The 23535-nt window shown below is 43.1% G+C and overlaps 1 protein-coding gene across 7 annotated transcripts in view; it reads right to left on the bottom strand.

The window, feature by feature from the left end:
- The window catches only part of KIAA0319 (KIAA0319 ortholog), a 68489-nt gene that overhangs the window by 28822 nt on the left and 16132 nt on the right, over positions 1-23535 (bottom strand). For 6 of the 7 annotated variants that reach the window (XM_065055176.1, XM_065055177.1, XM_065055175.1 and 3 more), the window contains exons 3-5: positions 10660-11432; positions 2958-3141; positions 648-746 (exon numbers count right to left, since the gene is read on the bottom strand). In XM_065055176.1, coding sequence (XP_064911248.1) covers positions 648-746; positions 2958-3141; positions 10660-11432 — 1056 coding nt within the window. The remainder of the gene's footprint in view (positions 1-647; positions 747-2957; positions 3142-10659; positions 11433-23535) is intronic. The other variant, XM_065055181.1, reaches the window with a different exon arrangement.

The raw sequence follows: 23535 nt of genomic DNA, 5'->3' as shown, positions 1-23535 counted from the left end.
CTTCAAGATAAACCCAGGAAACTAAGAAATCAAGTTCACCATCCATCAGATAAAATGCTATAGTAGAAAATCACGACAGCTAAGACTGTTTAAGCCTGCAAAATGAAGCAGTATGATTACATGTTGAATTTCCATGGTGGGCTGTAACTTGGCAAAGCAGCAAGGATGTAATGGACTTCACAAATAATTGACTTCTTCACAACAACCAGCTTCTCATGAAGTGAATGCATTTTACATAGCTACCTATGTGTGTAAATGTGCATTCTTCATTGCTGCAGTTCAGAAGCTGGTAGTTTTAAGGTAAATGTTGCATTCCGAAACTACTTCCCATCCCTCTCTGCTTTACATCAAGACACTATAACCTGGACCACATCATCTTTTGGTAGAAACTACAGGCTTTCTGTTGAACCATCTGGCTAATGAGTTCAGGTTCTGACAATAACAGTCACTTCAAAAAAGTCTCTAAAATCCATAGGGATAATAATAATAATAATAATAATAATAATAATAATCTCTGCAGTTGGGACCACAAAAAAGGTATTAGTAGGAGATAAGAAAGATGGTTTTATCCTGATGTACAGGACTTGCCTGCATTTACAGGTTGGCAGTGTTTGCATCTCCTTGTATGCCAAGGCCATTCAACTCACCTGTAGGCGGTGGTGGGACAACAAAGGCATTCAGTTCAACCTCATTTTTGGGTAGTATCACTTGTACGTTATCTCCAGCAGACACAATAAGTTCTTTTACTGTATTTAAGACATAATAAATACATTATGTTTTAACAGATGGGATGGATATAAATTTAGTATCTTCAAATATTATTTGTAACAGATTAGGCAAAATTTACAAACACTCTACAATGAACAGGCAAGGATAAGAAAAAAAAATCCTCCATACATAATCAAATAATGTCCTATTATAATCATGATTATGGCTCCTTCACCTTTTACTGAGCAAAAATTTTTCTTCTTCCCCAAATATGAAGTGTCATTTCCCCCACTTCTGTTTTAGAGAAAAGCATTCTGATTATTGCTGTATATCAGAGGTAACAGTGCCCTGCATAAAGAGTTATGTATTTTTCTTAGTAATTGGATGGAAGTGCAGGAATTAAAAAACATTCAGTTACAGAAGACAAAAAAGTCATCTGCACTGGAACAAACCTCATTAAATGGAATAAGATAGTCCATAACAGAATTCTGATATCACACCTTCTTTCACCAAGAAGTACTGTTCCTATGTTTGTGTGGCACTTGTGAGGCATGCCTCAATGTCCAGCTCACTGTCCCTCTTAAAAATCCCACCTTTATAGCATGGCAAAAGTGTTATTTTGTAGCTGAATTGCACATTCAATCTATTTGCCATCCAGGAACACCTTCCCAGTTCTCAACTGTGAAAACTCTCTACTCTTCCAAAAATGCCAGAGTCTACAAATCCAGTCCCCAACAGAAACACAACAAAGCACAACTTCAGGAAAGGTTCCCCTAGACCTCTATTTCAAAGTTTTCAAATGTCTTCCTTCTAACATTGGAGAACCTTTGTTCTGTGGGTTCACAAAGGCAACATTCACTAGTGTCTAAATGTCCAACTTACAAACCCTGATGAGCAAGAGGCTACTCAGCAGTGGCAGCTTACAGGTCTAAAAATGGATGAGGAGGCCACATTGACAGTAAACTTTCTGCCACTGATACTTAAATGTACCCAAGACTCCATAATTGCTCATGGTAGTCACTGTAGGCACCAATGGAGACGAGTTTACTACTTGACCTCCACATAAGAAGAGAATAAAACAGCTAGATGAGGGTAATGACCGAAAGAGAGAAGGAGTTCTGGTCTTCAAGACTTCCAAGACAGTAGGGCTCAGAACACACAAACCTGGGGCAATCCTTGCACAAAGCAGTACTTAGGGAGAGATTAATCACAAACTTTCCTTCAACTTCTTCCAAGCTCCTTTTTGAGTCCTCTTCAACCTCCTCCCGTGAAGGAGGAGCTGCTTAGTCAACACTCAACTGTACTGATGATCCATTGCCTTGGAGAGGGATTTCTTGTAGTTCATCTGTTCCTGTTACCTCCTACCGCTGTCCTAGCTGGTAGGCTGCGGTTTGGCAGAGAGTGCCAAGAATGTCCCAAACCAGACTAGCTCTACCAGGAAGCAAAGGGCTTAGTTCTCCATATTCCTCAGTACATTAAGAGCACAGAGCATTTCTGTGCTTCTCTGCTTCTTGTGGCCTTTCCAACCCTTTGTCAGGGTGCACAAGGACACAGTAAACTGAGCAGGAAAAAGGAAATACTCTAATATACACACATAATTTAAGACAGCTAGAGGACATAGTGGTTAAACACATCATTTTCAAAATAAAAACTTTTGCTCTGCAGCTGAAGTCTGACAAGCTCTGAAATTAAAGCAAAACTTTCCCCCCCACACTCAGGATGGGGAGGCCATGTTCTCCCCTACTGAAGGCCTGGCTTCTCCACTATTACGGGCTGACACTCCTCAGGTTCCACCTACGCTGCTGCATGATATCTGACAACTGTAAGTAGTGGAAACCCTACTGAAGAGTTTCTGGGAGGGAGCAATGTTCTCAAGAGTCACAAAAGAATAATAGTATGGCTAGAAGAGACTATTCTGAAACTTCAGGTATTTCTTACCAAGCATAAAAATTAACTCATTAAGAAATGGCTGTTAATCTCTGCTTTTTACTTTGCTGTATTTGCTAGAGTTATACTTTCCCATTAATGATGGAGCGGGCATAGTTTTGCCTCAGAAGTAACTGGCTAAGGGGTCTTGAGTTTGTAGCGTCACTGTAAGTCTACAGGCTTTAAGTAGTATGATATTATGTTTGGATAAGACCAAGATCATAACTAACAATAGGCTGGAAGCCTGACAGTGATAAAAACATCCCTGCCCGCTGTCCAACCTGCAGCTACTCCTCAGATCCCCGGTTCTGTTGAAACATTACCTGCTTCAGCAGCAGTAGCAGGTGGTGTGAATTGCTGCATGGGCTCAGATGGCACAGTATTAGTGGGAAGTAGCATGGTCCCACCTTCAGTGACGTTCTCTGGGGCCATTGTGGGAGTCTGGGTTTTCTCTGCCACACCTGGGGAGACATCCAGTTTGTCTGAAGAAGGGGAAGGCGTAGCAGCCTGAAAAATGAATTATGGAGAGACAGTTGTCATAAGTGAGCCATTTTTCACATTTCTAGATTTAGAGGTATGTTTTTTAAACAGCATGTAGGGTGAGCCTACTGATTTATGCTACTAGGTGGTTTTATTCATATACAGCATATCTATCAATGGAGGACTGTTGTTTATTTTACTGATCAGTTTTTGTAAGAAATACTAATCATTTTCCAAGTTTCAGATGCAGAACAGCATAATTATGGTCATCAAAATGAGGTCATCTGGAATGCAGCTAAAGCTACCAGTTCTCAAAATAATGAAGAACAGTAGAACAGGTCTAAATAGAGCCATAAACCTTTAAAAGCAAACAAAAGAAAGTCTGTGTGCTGAGTATTATTGTCTTCACGCTGTACACACACAAACATAACAGAACCCTTGCCTCTTACTACATTAACTCAGACCAGAACACGGTATGCCTTCTTACTTCCTCACCTCTAATAAAATGGCCTAACTCTCCCTACTTCAGTCACTAAGCAGAAGTGTTGTTCTCACTGACCCACCTTGTTAGTAAATCAGGACTGCAGTAAAGGACACAAGTTTTGCAGGAATAACTCGGCACTATGTTAGCCTTGCCCATTACGTTGCCCCTTTCTTTCAGATGTCATCACCTTTCAATGACGCATTAGTCTCAACAGGCCAATAGGTTTTCCTTACATCCTCAAGACTTATTTCTGACCTAACATTTAGAGAAAAGCACTTTGCCAATTATGGCTACTATGTGTGGCACGTGAAGACATAACACACTGCTACTATTTGTACATAATCTATTAACTGAAGAACAGGACTATGAAGGTGGGTAAAATTCACACTCATATCACAGAATGGCTGAGGTGGGAAGGGTCCTCTGGAGATCATCTAGTCCAAGCCCTCTCCTCAAAGCAGGGTCAGACACAAGCAGGCTGCTCAGGACCACATCCTCTCAGGTTTTGAATATCTCCAAGGTCAGAGAATCCACAACCCCTCTGGAAAACCTGTTCCAGTGTTTGACCATCTTCACAATGAAAAAAGAAAAAAAAAAAACAGTTTTCAGTGTTTAAATAGAACTCCTTGTATTTTGATTTGTGCCCATTGCCTCTTGTCCTGCCATTGGACAGCATTGAAAGGGGCCTGGCTCCATTTTCCTCACTCCTGCCATAGTTATTTATATCCATTGCTAAGATTCCACTGAACCCTCTCTGCTTAAGGCTGAACTATCCCAGGTCTCAGCTTCTCTTCATATTTCAGGAGCTCCACTTCCACTCTGCAGTCTGTTGTCTTCCTAGGAAATCAGAGCAGCTCCACTTTGGATGTGGACAGGAGAAAGAGCTCCCTGTGCAGCTGGGAACATGAAAGCAATGCCAGGGACTGTTGCTTCCAAGCCTCCAAGGGAACAGAGTGCATTAAGTAATCTGCAACTTCATCACTGTCCTCAACAAGGACAGAGAGAAAATATCCCTGTGCAGTTGGGACACCAACAGCAGTGCTGGGGACTGTGGCTGCCTACCCCATGAAGATGCCATGAACCACACCAAGAGCTGCACCTCCAGATGAGTCCATAACACAGACAACACAAGCATCTCTGTGGCCACACCTCCAGCTCTGCTCAGTATTTAAGAAGATCCCTCTGGGCAGCTGGGACACTGACAGCAGGATCAGGGACTGCAGCTCCAAGGTAGCACTTTCAGCATTGCCAAACCTGGACCCTCCACAGAAATCTCACCCTTGACAACATTATCATGCACAGGGAGAGCCTCAAGCCCACTCTGCCTCCCATTTTCACAAAAGGCCTTTCCTCCAGACAGCTCTCTTTTACACGCTTGATTCCACATCTTCAAAAGAGGATCTTGTTTATAACACTGTGGCAAACCAAAGTGTTTCTTTGCCTTCCAAATTTGAGGGAAATCTACTTTTCTGAGCTTCCTCTGCCTTTCCTCCTCTCCTGGTCCTTTGCCAATCTATCAGCTCAGAAGCAGCCATCCTGGCTTCATAGAACCAACAAGGACAAGGTCACCTCAAATGTACTTTTCATGGGACTCTCTCTTCTGGAATTGCACCAAACATCTCTTCAGTCAGCAAGCCCAGGCAAGACTCTGCAGGCAAAAAGGTATCCTGTGGCACTGTCACATCTGTAGCAGTGTCATAACCAAAAAGATAGCTCAAACTAAGAACATTAGCAGGCAGCAGATAATTGAGGCAGGGGCAATATCAGAAAATGAGCTCTCAGGCAGAAACTATTACTGAGAGATACACTGAAATAGATTTAGAGAGCAATATTAACCTAAATTCCAGCTTGGGAACTGAAATGAAGAAGAAAGAATCTTTCTGGGCATGAGTAGGGTAGGAAGTTCTGTTGGTATGGGCTTTGTTGTTTTTTTTGTTTGCTTTTACCTACCTGTGCAACCACTACTGCTTGTTACAAAGTATTATAAACACACCAAGTCTGAGGGCTTACATCCTTCAGTTCTCAGGGTCTGACTTTAGTGCAAATCTCTGGGAATTTCTACAGGAAACAAAAATGCCCCCACAATCCAAAAGGAAAAAAAAGCCATGCAGTTCTCTGGAGAAGCTCAAAGTTACACTGCAGGCAACAGTAACACGCCAAGGGCGATCTTTTGCCACCTCTGGTCTCCAGCTGACCCCACAGATTGGGTGCTTTCTTTTCTCCCTGTGAATGGGAAGCACAAGCCCAAACATGTTGCCTTGCTCCATCCTTATCCTCCAGGCAACCTCCCTTCCCCCCACAAGGAATTATGTTCTTCAAGTACTCCTACAGACAACTGATCAAGACTCGGGTGACTCAAGGACTGCTAGTGGTGTGTTTTATACGACTGCTTCTTCAACAGGGTTTCCTCCATGTCCCTCTGCACATATGACTACTACATAACTGCAGTACCATTTCTCTTTCTTGTTTGTCTGGAAAGCCTTATGGAGAGCAGCTCTGTCAGCAGCGAAACTCTGCTCTCTCACCAGTCTGCTTCTCCCTCATTCTCTGCATTCAGGTATCTGTCTAACGATTTCAAGCACATACGACCTCTATTAATTGTGTAGTTGAAAAGCTGCAAAAGAGCAAACCGTTATACTGTATGACATGATGCACAGACTTAAAGAAAGAAAGAAACTTTTCTGACAGGTAAATATCAAAACATCTTTCAGGGGTCCTATACATCCCCTAAGGCTCAAATTGATGTATTTTTAACTAAACAGGGCTGTTCAGCATTTGCAGGCCTCAAAACTGAAACAAAGCCAAAATAACATATGAACATCTCTGATATTCCACTTTATTTTAACTCTTACATATAAATTCTGAAGGCACACCAATCAGGTATTAAAAGGTTCTTCATCACATATATTCTGTCAGCCATCTTAAGCTTTCTTAGGTAGAGCTTCATGCATTTTGACTGCATCATTTTTCCTGCAAATGCAACAAACTCAAGAATCACATAAGGCCTAACCTATAGAACAAATGTTTGAAAAATTGCATCATCAACACAGTAGTAGCTGGAATCTGACTAAGACCTGAAAAACCTCACCTTGCTTAAAAGATCAGCAGTTAACTGGCAATTCTAAAAACGTAATTAATACTGCACAGATATCTCACTTCAATGATGGGCAGCCCTGCAGATTTCTGGTTTGGGCAGCCTGACAGCATTTACTCTGTACAGATTTCTAAATATATTAATGTTATTGAGCTACTACAGGGTGACAGTTCATAACATCACTCTGAACTCAACATAAACCCAAAAGACAGGTTATTCAGTTAACTGACAAACCCCATATGCTCTCTCCTATGTCACATACAGAAACCCCCTATACTCAGGATGCTCCTGGGGCACAGACTCCAGAGGCGTGTGCTTGATTCCTCTCGCAGTTTAAAAATCTCTCTCTAGGTCCTTGCTCAAAGAACACAGCACCTGAGGACACTGAATACCGTGAAGGGAGGCACTGCATTTTTGCCACCCTGCTCTGTCTTGCTTGTCAAAACAGCTTTGTCTGGAAGCTGCAGAAGAGAGCGCATCAGCACAGATCTAGGAACAGAGCTATAGAATTGCTGCAGCAGATTGAAGCAGAAGATAGGAAACTATTGCATAAGATGCAATAAACATAGGGTATTTCATTAAAATTATTAGTACAATTGGTTTTAAGACTTTGACATTTTCATAACCTATACAAAAAGATAACAGTTTGAGAGGTAGTTTGGATCATATACAAGTGAGAAAACTATTTGAAGACATCTTTGCATTTTAAACGCAATATAAGAACTTAAAATTTGGTTTCCAAATAAACGTTTTTTCAGAAGGGAACACAAATATATGCCCAAACAACCCATATGCGATTTCATTAAGACATCTGCTTGCTGAAGAAAGAGACACATAAGAAGGAAGTCCCACCACCTGAATTTATCACAGGCAGAATCTTTTTCACTAGAGTCACGAGTGCAGTTCTCAAACCAGAAAAACTTGAAGCCAAGCCAGAAGTTGGTGTTAGGCATAACTGGCAGGGTTCGGGTGGCAGGGGACTGGCTGCAGAGGTCACCCCTGTGGTCCCAGACATTTGACAATGGATGGAAACAAGCCACCATGTGCCAACACTGCAACCACTCAGACATAGTTAAGAAAGGGCAACAGCCATTGGGGCTGCAGAGGACACAGGAGGAGGTAGGGGGGATGCACAACAGGAGACGTGGGAGGGAACATGTGGAAGGGGACATTATTTGTCACAGGGCTGGAGACAACCTCTTGGAAGGAGGCACTTCATGCCACCTCCCCGGGGTCTGAGGCCCGCAGAGAAGCCCACGCTGGGGCAGAGGAAACAAGAAGGAAGGAACAGTCGCAGAAAAGAAGCAACAAGTGGCAAAAAGGAAACTGCCATGCACTAACCCAAACCTCCTATGCCGCCTATCACCTCACCAAAGGGACTAAGCATAATGTGCAGTGCAAAGAAGTGGAGGGGAGATGAAGCAGGGGAAAGGAGATGTGTCTGGACTCAATCTGGGGAAAGCCAGGGAAAGGTGACTGCCAAAACTGCTCATCATCATCATTTCTCTACAAATGTCCACATTCCAAGGATTTCTACTTGGGAAACAAAGCCTGCACAGGCTTGGGCCATTTCTCAAAACCTTCTGCTTCTGCAGATTCTTAACTTCTCAATACACTGAGAGCCTTCAGAGTCATTTGACAATACATTTCATGAAGAGTTTTCAATGCTAACACATCAACCCTCCACAGCTCTGCTAACAGAGCACTGCCAGGTCCCCTTCTAACTACAGTTGTCTTATCAGCTCTTCAACATCACTACCAGCTGAGGCTAAAGACGGACCTAGTTTTGGAGCTTCATTCCTTCTGCACTGAAATAAGCAAGCTCATTCCTCAGCCCTTCCACAAGAATTTCAATGGTTGTGTTAGCATAATGTGAAAACCATACAGGAATGACTCCTCTGTGTCCCAGTCAGAAATAGGTTTCTCTCCCTTTCACTTTACAATAAACTCCCATCTACACGGGCAGTGCACAAAAAGAAAGCAAAACCTTTCTATTCTGGCTGGGGTGGCAAAATCAAAGTAGAGACTTGCAAATTAGGCTTAGCCGTATATATTGTTACCACTGCAAGATGTGAAATCTCAACTTTCATAAAACTGTATTCACATGATCCATTAGAGACTGGGGACAAATTTGCTCAGGTCTGTTTGCCACATACTTCAGGTGAACTCAAAGTTGTGCGGCTCCCCTAAGGCAGAAGCAGTTAAGTCTGCAGACATCCTGACAGTTGGCTAAAACTTAGCACAGTGCTAAGGTGGCTTCCGTCTGCCAGCAAGACGCAATGCAGGCAAGCTTCAAGTCTAACTGCGTGGCCCAAGTGCATAAACATGGTGGTGCACAGAGCTACTGCAGGTTCTTTCCATGGCTTCATTTCCAGCACACAGCACAGGCAGTAACTAAAAGATGCCTGTTAGTTTCCCCTAGCAGGAGGAAACGAAGTAAATGGAAGGAAAAATGGGAGATGAACTTAGTACAGCAGTGGTTGGGTTTCCTTAATTTTAACTTTGTAAGAACAGCTCAGCTATTGCCCTTCGTTAGAACTAACAGCAACTCTAGTGAGTGAATGTTGCTCTTAAATTCTATCAGCAGGTACAGTATACTTTGGTATCATACTTTCCATATGTACATTTATACATACTTTTTGCATACTAATAGAAAAAAACCCAATTATATCCATTCCTCTCGCCTGAACTCCAAAGTTAATTTAAGCTCATTTCAAGATCTGCATGGTAGATATTTTTAAATCAATTCTTCTGTTGTCAACTCTGCTTGCAGAAGCAGTACCCGCTTTTTAACTTGCAAAAGCACTTTCTCTGTTATCAAATATTCTTCCACACGCACTCCCAGAGGCCCTCCAAAAATTCCAGTTCTCAGAATATCTAGAAGATCTCAAAGTGGAGCCCGGAAAATGTCACATCTCTAGCTCGCAATGGTACCAAGTTACATTGTATCTTAAGACTTGCTGTTTTCTAAACATACTTTTGCCATTTCAGTCATCCCCTCCATGAACCTCAGTTATCAGAGACTTCATGCAACTTTCTTATTTACATGTATTTTTGTTCCCTACAGTAATGGCAATCAATTCTCATTTTTACAGCAAGAGATAAGTAGCTGCTGGTTACAAAATCTGGTGGAATTTAGAGCAAACCAGCTAACATTCCTCAATTTCCTATTCCTTCCAGCAGGGGTGTGTTTCAAGCCCAGTAAAAGTTGACTTTACAGCCTGTTTCAGCTTCCCAGCTGATCCCACCCTGTTCTTAAGGAAACAGAACTCTTTTAATCCCAACTGATCAAACTGGTTGGCACAAACACAGAACGGGTACATCTTACTTAAGTACCTACATTAGGTTTTGAGTATTTAACTTTTTTTTTCTCTATTGACAGCCTCAAGAAAAGGATTCTGAGAACAAAAATACATTATCTACTTTACCCCACTGTACATCATGGCTCAAAACCACTGCTGTCCCTCCTTATGTACCTTGCCTCTCTCATATGTTTTTCAACCATTATAAAAGGTATTTACTCAGCACCATTACATCTGTAACACCACTATGCATTAGTAACATGAAACCCAAAAACAGGCTTAATTTTATTGATAGAGGAACTTACGTTTACAAGTCTTGGCCTTTGGATACTACAGGGTCCACTAAGTGTTGCTCAGCTAACTTCTCATGAGTCAGCAAGGTTCAGAAGGGAAGAATAATGTAACACTATTACACCAGGTCCAAGCCCACTCATCTGTACACTTCCAAGGAAACCCCACAATGTCCCAAGAGAAGCCCTTCAGCAATTAATCTATCTATTTAGGTAACCCTCTCACCTCGGGCCTTCTCTACACTGTAACAGAACTGTAAATCATTTGAGTGTTAGCGTTACATTACAAAGCAATAACCTAATTTGATTTGAAAAATAAAACAATTGCAAAGCAGCCTCACCATACTCCGCCTGCTTCCTGAGGGGCAAACATACCTCTTTTTGCAAAGCATCATCAGGTTGTGAAAGAAGTTGAACAGCTGCTTCACTTTCAAACGTCTTCTCAGGGAACGGAGTAACCTCCGGGAGAGATGACAACTGCTGTATGGAGTGTTCACTAGCAGAGTTCAATTCAGAGCTGGTTTTATTCAGAAGGCCTTCCACTTTTCCAGCCTCTCCTTTCTTTTCAGCAAAGTCTTCCTGGTTATCTCCATCATCACCCACGGAAGAGTTGACACCGTTTTCACCTGCTACCATGAGGGCCCAGTCAGCATAATCCATGCTCTCCTTTTGCTCATGTTTGATGCTCACCTGAAAGGGGTCCTGCTCCAACTCCTTATAATCATCAATGTACTCAGGTATCTCCTCAAGGCTGGGATCTTTGCCAAACAGAGACAGCTCCTTCAGGCTACTCATTTCCTCGGATGGCTCATTCTGGAGTCCTACAGAGTGGACCATGCTTGGGATCACTTGCCCAAATCCTAGCAGTGAGGCTGGCCTCTGAGAAGGCCTCAGCACAAAAGTAAGATAGGACTTCACAGTTTCAATTTTTTTAGGTTCACAATTTTCTTTGTGTTGGCAGTTCACGATGTAACAGTGTCGTTCGAACATCCAGGACAAGTCACAATCAGAGAGATCACAACATGCTGCGACGCAGTCGGACACTGACATAGCATGAGGAACTCGCATAATTTTAGTGGTTTCTAAGTTCGGAGATATTACCGCACCTGAATACGTGGCGCCTTCTCTGCACTGCTCACACCTGGAACCTGAAACAACACCACCAACATAAGGCACAACACCACAACCAACCCATAGTATAGCTTATTGTGACCAAAAATGGCTTATCACAGGAGACAAGAAAAAGACAGGTGGTACCCTGTTTAAATAAGATAATTTCCTTTTGCTATTGTCACCACTACTTTTTTCAGCAGGTCCCTCTGCAGTAGTATTTGTACTTCAGAGATTTTTCTTTGTAGGATCTTGATAATTTCGCAAAGTACCTCTTACTCCCTTGCTACACATACAAAGACAGAGATGAGAGCTGCCACTACTCAAAAACAAGAACGGAGTAGGGAACACAAAAAAACCTGTGGAGTACCTCCATTACCCTCATAGCATAGTGAGCAAAACATGTTTTAAAATCCTATTAAGATGCTGTAACATGTCATTGTTTCATTTAAGGGTGAAGGCAGCAAAAATCTACATAGGAGAAACATTTGCCATCTCACTTAAACTTCATGAAGAGTCCCTCACACCAACATAATTCTCAAACTTTAACTGCTTTACCAACTAGTTCATGTGAAATCCCAAAAGCTTGCTCCATGAGGGAACATCTTTCCTCGCTTCACAGTGAAGCTGTAATCTTTCAGTATGACACCAGAATTATTTTCACAGTACATCTAAGACTGAGCACAAAATGTTTAAATCAAGTATGAATCAACATACTTTATATCTCAGTCAATTTTTAACATATTCTCTAGGTGTTCTTTTACTGGTTATAACTGTGCTTCAGAATTTCTCTCTCCAAAATGGAACCTGAAAACTCTGATCATGCTTCAAAAAACAGCTGAGTAAAATCAGGACACCCTTCTTAACATGGTTTTCAACTAGACTTGCTAACTCAATGAATGAAAACAAGATGCCACCACTGTGGAGTTAACACAGTAATGGAAGACAAAGTTGACGCTGCTTGCTGTGCACAGGATTAACAGTAAAGTTCTGGCAGGAGAAACCTCATTATTCACAATAATATATGGCAGGAGAAAAACAAAAAGGTAGCTCAACTGACAAATTTTACCTCAAATACGTTGAGCTGATGGGCAGGAAAAATGAAATGAAGGAGTAGGAATAGGTGAGCAACAGGATTTAGGTCTGACCATGACCTAGAGCCTCGGAGATGCAGAGATTCTCCAGCACATGCAATGTGTCCAACCACCGCACTACAGTTCCCACCACAACTCCTGTGCTGAACTGCACTGCACTCCTTCACAATACATCATCTGAATACAGCTACTGAAATACCTGTCGGGCATCATACCGCCTGGGATGAGTGTACAGCTTGCAAAGTAGGTTAGGTTCAATGCAAAAAACCCAAAACAAACAAAAAAAATTGCACCACACAGTGAGGGACAGAGAAGACAAGACTCTGTGATGGTTTTGCAGAGCTGGCTATATGGGGTGACGAAAAACATGAAACAAAAGCTAATTTTTAAAAACATCAATGACTTGCAAATAGGTATAGCTGAATAGGAAGCTGAAAAAAAAGGATAAACAGCTTTAAGTACCATTTTTCTGACTCCAGCTACTCCTTCACATAGAGCTGGGATGCTGTTTACTCTTCCACTTTACACTTTCAGTGAAAAATCTGTCCAAGGGAACATGAATTTAAAACAAACTATTCTGTTCTGACATATCCCAGACATGAAGTATCTTTATCTGTACCCAGGAGATGCTCAGGATTTGTGCATTTTTTTCTTTTACATTGCATATAAATATTTTCCCTACATTTTCTTTCACCTCCAAGAACATAAGACCATGACAGTGACTCTGAATTGTCATTGCAAGTCTTTCCTCTAAGCTGTCTGCACAACTTAGGACAGGGGGCCAGCAGAGCTCTGGGTTAAAATGAAGCATAGGAATCAGGCAGCCCTTTTAACCATTCTGTTCTTTTCAACCCATACCGACTTAGTTAATCCTGTAAGTCAGCAGAAAGATGATAAATAGGCCTTTAAAAGTGTAAAACAGGAACACGACTGTGTGAATGTGCAACATTAGGTCAGTAACAACTCATTACAACTAATGCTTTAGGAACAGCACTATTAAAGTGGGTCGAAAAAACCCTTTGAAGGCTGTTTTCATCCCTTCCCTTCTTTACCTCATCCCTGAAGGAGAAAGTGACCAATCTGTTAAAAGAAATTTGAAAGTTTCATTATTTATTTGTTCAGAAAAGAATGACCAACAATTCTTGTTTCAGAGACAGACTTACACAATTGGAATAATCCAAAGCTCTAACCTCAGGCCAGACTTCAACTCCGCACTCATTCTGATATCAAAGCAAGCTTCCCTTGGTGCCCCTAACAAATAGATATGAGGCCCTGGACCCTGAAAATCAGGCAGAGGACAGCCAAGAAGATCCACCTGGAGAGCCCTCTGGATGGACCTCATCAACAAAAAGAATCACAACTGCAGCTGTAAGAGATAAAAAAAAAAAAAAGAAGAGTGGTAGTAGTCGGCGACTCTCTTCTGAGGGGAACAGAGGGCCCTATATGTCACCCAGACCCATCCCACAGGGAGGTCTGCTGCCTTCCTGGGGCCAGGGTGAGGGACATTAATAGAAGACTTCCGGAGCTGATTCAGCCCTCAGACTACTATCCCCTGTTAGTAGTCCAAGCTGGCAGCGAGGACATCAACAGAAGAAGTATCAAGATAATTAAAAAGGACTTTAAAGCACTGGGTCAGTCAGTTCATGGGACGGGAGCACAAGTGATATTTGCCTCAGTTCCTGTGCTAGCTGGGATGGATGAGGAGCTAAATAAAGAGAGGAGCAGAAAAGCCCATCTCATCAACAGGTGGCTTAAGGATTGGTGTCACCGTCAAAATTTTGGGTTTTTTGACCATGGGCCAAGCTCCGTGGTACCCAGTCTCCTCAAATCAGATGGGCTTCATCCTACTAGGGAGAGCAAGAGGACTATAGCCCATAAGTTGGCAGGGCTGACCAGGAGGGCTTTAAACTAGGTTTGAAGGGGGAAGGGATTGAAACTGGGCTCTCCAAAGATCAGCCTACGGATGGAAAGCCCGAATTAAGAGGGAAATCAGCAGCCCACTTGAAGTGCATGTACACTAATGCACGCAGTATGGGCAACAAACGAGAGGAGCTGGAAGCCATCGTGCAGCAGGAAAGCTATGACATAGTTGCCATCACAGAAACATGGTGGGGTGACTCATATGACTGGAGTGCTGCTATGTGTGGCTACAAGCTCTTCAGAAAAGATAGGCAGGGTAGGAGAGGTGGAGGGGTGGCTTTATATGTTAGAGAGTCACTCGACTCTGTTAAACTTGAGGTCAGCAGTGACAAGGTTGAGTGCCTGTGGACCAGAATCAGGGGGAAGTCCAACAAGGCTGACATCCTCATGGGTGTCTGTTATAGACCACCGAACCAGGACGATGAAGGAGATGAATTATTCTACAAACAGCTGGCAGATGTCTCAAAATCGACGGCCCTTGTTCTTGTGGGTGACTTTAACCTGCCGGATATCTGCTGGGAGCTCAATACTGCACAGAAGAGGCAGTCTAGGAAGTTCCTAGAGTGTATAGAGGACAATTTCCTTCATCAGCTGGTAAATGAGCCTACCAGGGGCAAGACCCCGCTAGACCTACTGTTTACAAACAGAGAAGGGCTGGTGGGAGATGTAGTGGTTGGAGGCCGCCTGGGGCATAGCGACCATGAAATAATAGAATTTTCAATACTCAGAGATGCAGGGAGAACCATTAACAAAACCTCTACACTGGACTTCCGAAGGGCAGATTTTTGCCTGTTCAGAAGTCTAGTTCAGAGCATACCCTGGGAAACAATGCTTAAAAACAAGGGGGCCCAGGAGGGTTGGACATGCTTCAAGCAGGTGGTTTTGAGTGCACAGGAACAGGCTATACCAGTGTGCCGAAAGGCTAGCCGGCGGGGAAGACAACCGGCTTGGCTAAACAGGGAGATTTTGAATGAAATCAGAAATAAAAAGAGACTTTACCGACTGTGGAAAAAAGGGCTGGCTACTTATGAAGAATTTATGGAAACAGCTAGATCATGCAGAAAAAAAATCAGGGAAACAAAAGTGCAATTTGAAGTTAACTTGGCCAATTCTGTCAGGGATAATAAAAAGTCCTTCTTCAAATATGTTAATGACAAAAGGAGGGGCAAGGAAAACCTCCATTCTCTGTTGGACTCTGAAGGAAATATAGCTGAATACAGCTGCTGAAATACCTGTGGGGCATCATACCGCCTGGGATGAGTGTACAGCTTGCAAAGTAGGTTAGGTTCAATGCAAAAAACCCAAAACAAATCTCCCAGATGAGGAGAAAGCTGAGGTACTTAATACCTACTTTGCCTCAGTTTTTACCAGTAAGACAGGTGGCCCTCAGGACAACTCATCTCTGGAGATGATTGACAGAGACAGGAAGCCAAATAGGCCCCTTGTATTCCAGGAGGAAATAGCTGGTGATTTACTGAGCCATCTGGATCCTCACAAGTCTATGGGACCAGATGGGATCCATCCTAGGGTGATGAGGGAGCTAGCAGAAGAACTTGCCAAGCCGCTCTCCATCATCTTCCAACAGTCCTGGCTCACTGGGGAGGTCCCATATGATTGGAAATTGGCCAATGTTACCCCAGTCCACAAAAAGGGCTGCAGAGCTGACCCTGGCAACTACAGGCCTGTCAGCCTAACCTCAGTGCCTGGCAGGGTTATGGAGCAGATCATCCTGAATGGAATCACACAGCACCTTCAGGATGGACAAGGGATCAGACCCAGCCAGCATGGGTTTAGGAGGGGCAGGTCCTGTCTGACCAACCTGATCTCCTTTTATGATCAGGTGACCCAGCTGGCGGATGAGGGGAAAGCCGTGGATGTGGTCTATCTGGACTTCAGCAAGGCCTTTGACACTGTCTCCCATAATATACTCTTGCAAAAGCTGGTAGCCCATGGCTTGGACAAGCGTACTCTACGCTGGGTTAAGAACTGGCTGGAGGGCCGGGCCCAGAGAGTGCTGGTGAATGGGGCTGCATCTAGCTGGCGGCCAGTCACTAGTGGTGTTCCCCAGCGGTCAGTGTTGGGTCCAGTCCTGTTTAACATCTTTATTGACGATTTAGATGAGGGGATTGAGACCATCATCAGCAAATTTGCTGATGACACCAAGTTGGGAGGGAGTGTCGACCTGCTGGAAGGCAGGAGGGCTCTGCAGAGGGATCTGGATAGACTGGAAAAATGGGCTGATTCCAATGGGATGAAGTTCAATAAGGCCAAATGCTGGGTGCTACACTTTGGTCACAACAACCACCTGCAGTGCTACAGGCTGGGCGCAGAGTGGCTGGAGAGCAGTCAGACAGAAAGGGACCTGGGGGTACTAATTGACAGGAAGCTCAACATGAGCCAACAGTGTGCCCAGGTGGCCAAGAAGGCCAATGGTATCCTGTCCTGTATCAAAAACAGCGTGGTCAGCAGGAAGGAAGTGGTCAGAAGGAAGTGATCCTTCCCCTGTACTCTGCATTGGTGAGGCCACACCTGGAGTATTGTGTTCAGTTCTGGGCCCCTCAGTTCAGGAAAGACATTGAAGTGCTGGAGCGGGTCCAGAGAAGAGCAACACGACTGGTGAAGGGACTTGAACATAAGACCTATGAGGAGAGGCTGAGGGAGCTGGGGTTGTTTAGTCTAGAGAAGAGGAGGCTTAGAGGTGACCTCATCACTCTCTATAACTACCTGAAGGGAAGTTATAGCCAGGTGGGGATTGGTCTCTTCTCCCAGGCAGTTAGCAACAGGACAAGGGGGCATGGGCTTAAACTCTGCCAGGGGAAATTTAGGCTGGATATTAGAAAGAAATTCTTTACAGAGAGAGTGGTCAGGCATTGGAATGGCCTGCCCAGGGAGGTAGTGGACTCGCCGTCCCTAGAGGTTTTTAAACTGAGATTGGACATGGCACTTAGTGCCATGATCTAGTAAACGGACTAGAGTTGGACCAAGGGTTGGACTCGATGATCTCTGAGGTCTTTTCCAACCCAGTCGATTCTGTGATTCTGTGAAATCTCACTCTGACACTTTCAGGTTGATACATCAGCTATCACACTGCAGAGACAAGCTCCCACTAAATTAATGATGTTTCATTAGCCACAGAGAGAAACAAGTCTAGCATATTCCTAAGATAATGCATGACTTTGAACTCAAATTGCCCAAGCAAGCATCATAGCCACAGATCTTAGCTACCCCTATTTTTAAATGGCCAGAAAGCCTCTGTTTCATTCCAGTAAGGAATGGAAAAAACATTGAACTCCAGAATTTCTGTACAACGATAAAATTCTCTCTCTGCCAACTCTAAATTAAATGTAAGTATAATCCAAATATTAATGTAATCAAAGTTTTATCTTTTGCTTCAGCTACAATTACACCCAATTTAAATTCTAGCATTAGGTGGGCAAGAATGGATTAATTTAGCAGGCTATTTCAGTCCAACACTAGGCATGTCCATTATTGTCTTCAGACATAAAATACATAAGTTCTACAAAGAGTGAACTTAATCTGACCTCTGATTTCACATTCCCTTCACCCTGTCCAATCTCCAGTCTGCAATGGGCTCAAGTAAGAGATAGCGAGGCCTCTTATTTACAAAAAATGTACCGAAAATGTGACACAAAGGCCACACAGTAATATTCCTAAACCCTTATTTGCTGGCTGAGGTTACAGCACAGCTGTTTTCCTTTAGTTAATTAAACTCAGAAATTAAAGCACTGTTCTATTCTGACAAGTAATGGCAAAAAAAAACCCAGCATCTTGCAATTCTGTTTACTGTTTCAGAAGTACTCATTCCAGGTTACTAACAGAACTATGGCTTCCCTTTATTATGAGCCCTGTAAGCACCATGGTGCCTGGGCTATCAACAGCCTAAAAATTCTGCAAGCTGCATGTTCCCCATCCTTTTAGCTGTACCTTATTGTGTCTATAGTAGGACAACACTGACATATCCAGAGACCTAATCAGGCAAGCTGGTTACCCTAAAAAAAAAACAACCCATACGAACACGGGGTTCATCATGGCTGATTACCCCTGCAAGGACAGAACTATCCACTTGTGGGCTGGTCTAGTTGTTTTCCTTAGCAGCAAGCAGTACAACAAGAAGGAGAAAGAAGGGGCAAGAGGTAATGTGCAACAGAGAAGAGCTCAGATCAGACCCAGAACCAAGGAAAGCCATATTTGACCAGAACCACGTCCCATTACCTTCTTGCTGGCAGCACAGGACTGAGAGCTGAGGCACACTGTGCTCACAGCCTCTGAACTACATGAGCATGGAAGGTCCTACAGTAGGTTCCTACAGGAAGAGCAGGACTCTCCCTGTTGCCTTGACATCTGCTCCCTCCATTCTCTTTAAGCAACTAACCATTGTCGGGGATTGGCTCAAGGAGCACAGACATGAGTCCACCAAGCAACTGTATGAGCAGAGCCCATTTTAGTTGACATAAGTAGGCCTTAGTTAGCTTGTCTATTAGGCCGTGGGAAAGGGGGGAACGGAAAAGTACTAACTAAGGCAGGGTCAGGATATTTTTGAAGAGATAAGAGTCAGAAGAATGTGGGATGCGCATAGCTAGCTAAACCCAAGTAGGTGGAGTAAGTAAATGTGCTTAGCCTATTAGATAGAGACAAGTATGCATAATTATGGTATTTGGTATAAATGCACGCCATCTCGGGCAATAAAGTTGAAGTATGCTTTATCACTCATATTGGGTCGGCCGCATTTCTTCCTCCGTCCGCTCGGGTCTGGAACTCTGTTGGGACTTTTCTCTGCAAACCATTTCCACTCTAATTCTTAGGGTTAATGATTTTTCTTTTCATCTATCCAAGTAACCTTTACCGCATTTTGGTGAATTCTGAGAGAATAGATGCTGTATCAGTAAGAAATAAGTTTTGGTTTTCTTGCCACCATAATACTTTGAAACAATTTTGATAAGGTTCTGGAAAATAAAAATAACTTTTTTGTTTAACTGTCATCACCTAAAAAGATAACTTAAATTCCAATTTTCAAGCTAGAGTCAATTTCCACAGCAGAGTTACAAATCCCTAAAAAGCACACTTCATATCACAAATGCTGAAAAAGGCTTATGCTCCAGCAGCTTTAGTAAGGCCCTACAGAAAGTACTGCCCTGGAAACAAGAAAACCCATATTACCGAGAACTTCATCAACAGCATCAGTTCCTCAAGCAAAAGCTAACAACTATGAATCTTTCATTCTTTTTCTACAGGCTGCTTTTAGGTTATTTGGTGCTTGCCCTGCCTTTCCCTGAAATCTCACAGATCTTTAAACAGGGATACATCTGGGGCACCGAAGTGTTCTTTTGGGCCTCAGTAAGGACACTGACTGCAGATTAAGCACTGCAAGGGGAGGAGAAGGAGAACAAATAGAAAAAAAAAAAAAAGCTCAGTTACATAAAAGCAAATCCTCAACACAATGCTAAAGCAAATAGTATTTTAGTTACATCTACAAATAATGAGCTGCAAAGCTTTTGTGGCCATTACAGCAGCCCTAGTGACGTTTATAATTCACATATTGTGTCCAGTATCTGACAAATCTCCTAATTAGTTAAGTGGGCCTGATGGTCCTCTCCAAGTATAATTTTAATTCCATGAATTGTTATCATCCCTGTTTGTCATTGATAAATCAAGCAAGTGCTATTTAAAGGGAAGGGAAAGGAAAAGGACACCACACACCTAAAAAACACTTCTCCCTTCCCCTCTCTTTTTTTTTTTTTTGAACCAGGCTGTGGATATGTTCACAATCCAGCTGTGCCCAAACCATAGACCACAACTGGCCTGTCAAAACGATTCATCCAACCCACAGTTCACTCTCCCCTTAATTTACACAGAAGCACCTAAGAACACTGATTTACTCAACAGATGGTCCCATCAGGGGCAGTGAATATTTGCAGTTGGAGACTAGAAGGGTAGATGCACGGGTGCAGCCACCACATCCCTCCACGAGGACACACCAGACCACTTCCGACAGAGACACGGACAGTGTGAACTAACCTGGCATACTGCATAACTCACTATAATCTCAGAGATCATAATCAGGCACTACAACATCTTGTCTCTCTAGAAAGACCTGTGTGAACCAGAACACATTACTAGGACACCTAGGCATGGCAGTGTAAGTAACAAAGAATACACTGTGAGCCCAGGCTAGTGGTTTCAGTGCCATTTCAAAGGCACACCTACATCTTGAAGTGTCCTTTGACATTCCTGGACTGTTTCATGCGTTAGATAGATGGGAAGAAAAGGGTATTCATCTCATTCTGCAAAGTCCAAGACCAGCAGCGGTCAAATGTGTTGAAAATTGATGGTTTGTAATGTATTTAGAAACAGCCTCCCCTAGAGTAAAGGATACTGGTGACATCTGTCAAAGACTCTGGGAGGTCATGCATTCTGTGCCTGAGCTGCACGGAGTTAAAAACAGAAGACTAGACTGCACAAGACCCATGACTACAATTACCTGCCAATCCATTTTTGCATTTTTGTTGGAGTGGCTAATCTCAGAACAAAGCACCACAATATGAACACACAGTGTGAGAAAACTGAGAGTCAGCCATGAGAATGCTATTATATTTGCAGAAATGCATTTCAATAGCAGTATTTGCAAGGTCTGCCCCAAATGGCAGATTAGAATACACCTGATGAGAACTAAACTGAATTGATTCCAAGGTGTTGGATCCCAGTTGTGAAGTAGAACATTGTTTCTGTGGTGAAAAGCAGTATCTTCTATCTCCCATAGGAAAAAATTAATTTTTAGATACATTAGCATACAAACTATCAATTTTTATTAATAGCCATTATAAACTGATTTCATCAATGAATGGATACAAGGCAACGAAATGAGACCGGAATTATAAGAAATGCCTATGTGGAGAAATTAAGACTGGCACCCACAGGTTTGGGGACTTAGTTATCCAAATTGCATGAGGTGCTGAGTGACAGCAGCATGGTACATGGTATACACTAACACCTATTGCCACATGCAGCTCAAGTCTCCTGATAGACACAAACGTTAGTTGGTGGTAGACAGGTGTACCCATTAGGTCATCTGCCTACCATTCTAGCTTTGTTTTTCATCGTATTGGGCTTTATGTGGCACGGTTTCAACAGCTGGGGGGTGGAGGAAAATGGGCTGCAGGGGTGGCTTCTGTGAGAGGACACCAGAAGCTGTCCCCATATCGGACTGAGCAAGTTCCAAAAGGAACCCACTACTGGTCAAACCTGAGCAAATCAGCAACGCTGGTAGCACCTCTGTGACACCATGTTCAAGAAGGGGTAAAGAAACCCCTGTGCAACAGCAGCAGCCAGGGGAGAGGAGTGAGAATATGGGAGAGAAAACAACCCTGCAGACAACCAGGTCAGCGAAGAAGGAGGGGGAGGAGGTTCTCCACACATAGGAGGGAGCAGAGATTCCTCTGCAGCCTATGGTGAAACCATGATAAAGAAGGTTGTCCTCCTGCAGCCCACGGAGGCCCACGGTAGAGCAGATATCCACCTGCACCCTGTGGAGGACCTCATGCTGGAGCAGATGGATGAGCCCGAAGGAGGCTGTGACGCCATGGAGAGCCCATGCTGGAACAGGCTCCTGGCAGGACCTGTAGACCTGTGGAGAGGTGCCCATGGAGAAGCACATTTTCTGGCAGGACTTGTGACACCACATGACATCCACAGTGGAGCAGCCTGTTCCCGAAGAGTTGCACCCCCTGGAAAGGACCCATGCTGGAGCAGTTCTTGAAGAACTGCAGCCCATGGGAAAGACACACACTGGAGAACTTTGTGAAGGACTGTACCCTGTGGGAGGGACCTCACGATGGAGTAGGGCAAGAGTGTGAGGAGAAAGGAGTGGCAGGGTGTTATGAACTAATCGCAACCCTCATTTCCCATCCTCTGAGCCACTTGGGGGAAGGAGTTAGAGTTAGGAGTGAAGCTGAGCCTGGGAAGAAGGGAGAGGTGAGGGGGAAAGGTATTTTCAGATTTGTTCTTCTCATTATCCAACTGTGATTAACTGGAAATAAATTAAACTTCCCTACGTCAAGTCTGGGTTGCTCTTGGCTGTAAATGATACATGATCTCCCTGTCTTGATCTCGACCTGCAAGCTTTTAATCACATTTTTCTCTCCCATCTTGTTGAGAAACAATAAAGTGACTTGCTGGGCACCTGGTGCCCAGCCAGGGTCAACCTACCACATTCATGAAAAGCAAACACTTTTAACCAAAAACCGCCATGCACAAAATAAAAAAAATATTAAAAGTCTTCTAAACAGGAGAGAGTAGTCCACCTCAATTTATTTCGACAAACCAGAGCATATCCTTCAATGCCCTTTTGAAGATGTTCACTAATGAGCCTACTTCTCTATTGTCTCAACAATGCAATGTCAAGCCTTTCTTATATTAAGTCAACCTTCTCATTACCTTAACTTAAAGTTGTGGTAAGGTGGTAAGTTGTTTTGTTTTTTTCTTTTTAAGAAAAAGTAACCTTTAGAAGCACCACCTCATGTGCAGAAAAAAACTGAGAACGAACATCTAGCAACTTCCTGAGCCTGAGTCAATTCACCTCAAAGCCTGCACAAAAAAGAAGTCCTTCTGACTTAACAAAGGTGAGCATCCACTGATGTATTTCAGCAAACATACCCTGGAAACCAGCAAGTATCTTCCCATTCAGTTAGAGTTAATATTAAGTGGATGGAAAATAATGCAAATTATTAAGATGGAAATAAATAAATACTAAAGTTTATACTAAAATGTGATAGTATTAGCCCTTAAACACTGTGTGCTGGTACCCAAGATACAGGAAGAGGCTTGGAATACAGCCAGCAGTCTCAGTGTAATGGCCTTGTTCTCAGATAAATCAAGAGAGTGCAGCAAAATTGCAACTAAAGAATTAAAACAAGAGTTTCTATATACACATGAAGGATACTCTAGCCTGCTAACAATTAACAGCATTATCAAAAGCATAAAACTGGGACACTGTCTACAGCAAAAATGCAGCATTTACTGCATATTATTGCCTTCTCTTGAAGTTGCTGTTTGTCTTTTTTTCTAAAGATGCTGGCATGGACTCCGCAGCAGGTACCTGATATCTCATAGG

Source organism: Columba livia, chromosome 2 (genome assembly GCF_036013475.1).
Source record: "Columba livia isolate bColLiv1 breed racing homer chromosome 2, bColLiv1.pat.W.v2, whole genome shotgun sequence".
In the NCBI taxonomy this organism is placed as follows: Eukaryota; Metazoa; Chordata; class Aves; order Columbiformes; family Columbidae; genus Columba; species Columba livia.
This window is presented reverse-complemented; position numbering and strand designations above follow the sequence as displayed.